At 36.1% G+C, this 1,779-nt stretch overlaps 1 protein-coding gene across 1 annotated transcript in view; it reads right to left on the reverse strand.

Annotated features, from left to right (window-relative positions):
* Positions 1-1,779, reverse strand: part of LOC106945235 (doublecortin domain-containing protein 2) — a 37,660-nt gene that overhangs the window by 23,532 nt on the left and 12,349 nt on the right. Inside the window, exons 3-5 of the mRNA XM_015028791.1 lie at positions 972-1,048; positions 723-857; positions 400-549 (exon numbers count right to left, since the gene is read on the reverse strand). Of these exons, the coding sequence (XP_014884277.1) occupies positions 400-549; positions 723-857; positions 972-1,048 (362 nt within the window). The remainder of the gene's footprint in view (positions 1-399; positions 550-722; positions 858-971; positions 1,049-1,779) is intronic.

The raw sequence follows: 1,779 nt of genomic DNA on the forward strand, positions 1-1,779 counted from the left end.
AGATTTTAATGTATACTAAGAATATATGGTGCATGTGTGGAGAATTTATTGTTTTATCTTGAATTCAGGCACATTTTATAACTTCTCAAACTCACATGCAAAATATCTCTTTTTATTTTTATGTCTCAACATTTTTTTTAGAGCTGCATGACTATAACCTAACAAAGACAAGAAAACATCCATAAAGTCAGCCCTAACTTATATTGCATATTGCATAACTTTATGAAGAAGAAGGTGTTCTCTAACAAGGAATTATTAAAGTGTGTTCAGAAAAGTGGTTTAAATTAACGCCAAGTGGAGAAAAATGTCAAACTTAATTCAAATGCAATTATGAAACTGCTCACTCTGAACATTTTTGCTTGAGTCATTTCCATGGATTTTCTGCAGCGCACAGCTTACCCTCTGATCCTTCTTGTTCCTTTGGGCCTAGTGAAGAGAAGGTCACTGTATGGAAGCTTCTTAAATCTCTCTCTGCCCACAGCCACGTAAAGCTGCCCGCACTCCAGCTTGCTCCCATCAGCCACCTGATGCCCTTCGTAGGTGTAGAGACTACGGAGCAAAAATGGAGGACAACCACTTTTTGTTTTTGTTTTTTTTTTCTGAAGTTTTCAGCATACGCAAACGAAACGTCCTTTGCGTATACTGAAGCAGTGATGACAGATATGCATGCACACAAGACAATATAGAGAGGCAGAAAGTCCATTTATGCAATCCACGTTTACCTTCGCACACCTCCCAGGACTCGCAGGCCCATCTTTTCCGTAATCATTTCTAGTATTCTTTCAAACTGGTCCATCATCTTCTGGTGGATCAGAAGTCTCATCGCAGGGTTCAACACATCACCGTTTGCTACGACACTATCCAAAAGAACACACACAATGCAACAGCGACATTCTATGCTTCGATGTAATGTCAAGGGCAAAAAAATTAAAAATCCAAAAAGTTTCAGTGAGTGGTAGAGCTCTACTCACAATATCGTGCATGGTTCTTTGATGGGTTTTAGAAATCGTGCCGACACAATGATTCGATTTTGTGGGAGTGGTCTGGCCTGAGAAGAGAGAGAGAAAAATATTCCCATTAATCGTTTAAGTATAAATACTAAAACATTTTATGTCGCATGTTACAGCATAACCCCATCTGACCTGGTATAAAAATAGCCAGGGGTTTAGAATAATGTCCCTATAAAGACTCTAAAAACTAATGAATGCAATGAGGATAGTATTGTCCAGTGACTTTACTGCCATGTACACACTTGTTTGTTTAAAACTATGGGGAGACGAAGCCACAACTGGGAAAGGTTTGCAATTACAGGTGGAACTTTTACTTTGTACTTAAGACATTAGTCATATGAACAAAACAGTAAATGAACTCCAAATGGCAGGACTAAAGAAGACAAACTGCTAAAAGAACAACAACAACAAAAAAAAAATAGACTAATAATTATCGGTCTCGGATTTATTTGGCACCAAATACATAAGAGGTCCTATGAGACTGCACAGGGTGAGTCCGACAGGTTCTGTCCCTTAAAACACCTTTAACCCACTGAGACTCTAAGATAGGGAACCTGACCCGGCAACTGGTTAGAGCAAAAAAATAAAAAAAAGATATACTGCCAAGCTGACAAATTGTTCCAGACAAAACATTTTGGAGAAAAATGCAAATAAACCACCACAAAAAACACTTATATTTTTTTTTTTTTTTTTTTTTTTTTTTTTTTTTTTTTTTTTTTTTTTTTTAAAAAAAAAAAAAAAAAAAAAAAAAAAAAAAAAAAAAATTAAA

This window comes from Poecilia latipinna, unplaced genomic scaffold (assembly GCF_001443285.1).
Source record: "Poecilia latipinna isolate Pla-1442-1.1 unplaced genomic scaffold, P_latipinna-1.0 Scaffold135, whole genome shotgun sequence".
Lineage (NCBI taxonomy): Eukaryota > Metazoa > Chordata > Actinopteri > Cyprinodontiformes > Poeciliidae > Poecilia > Poecilia latipinna.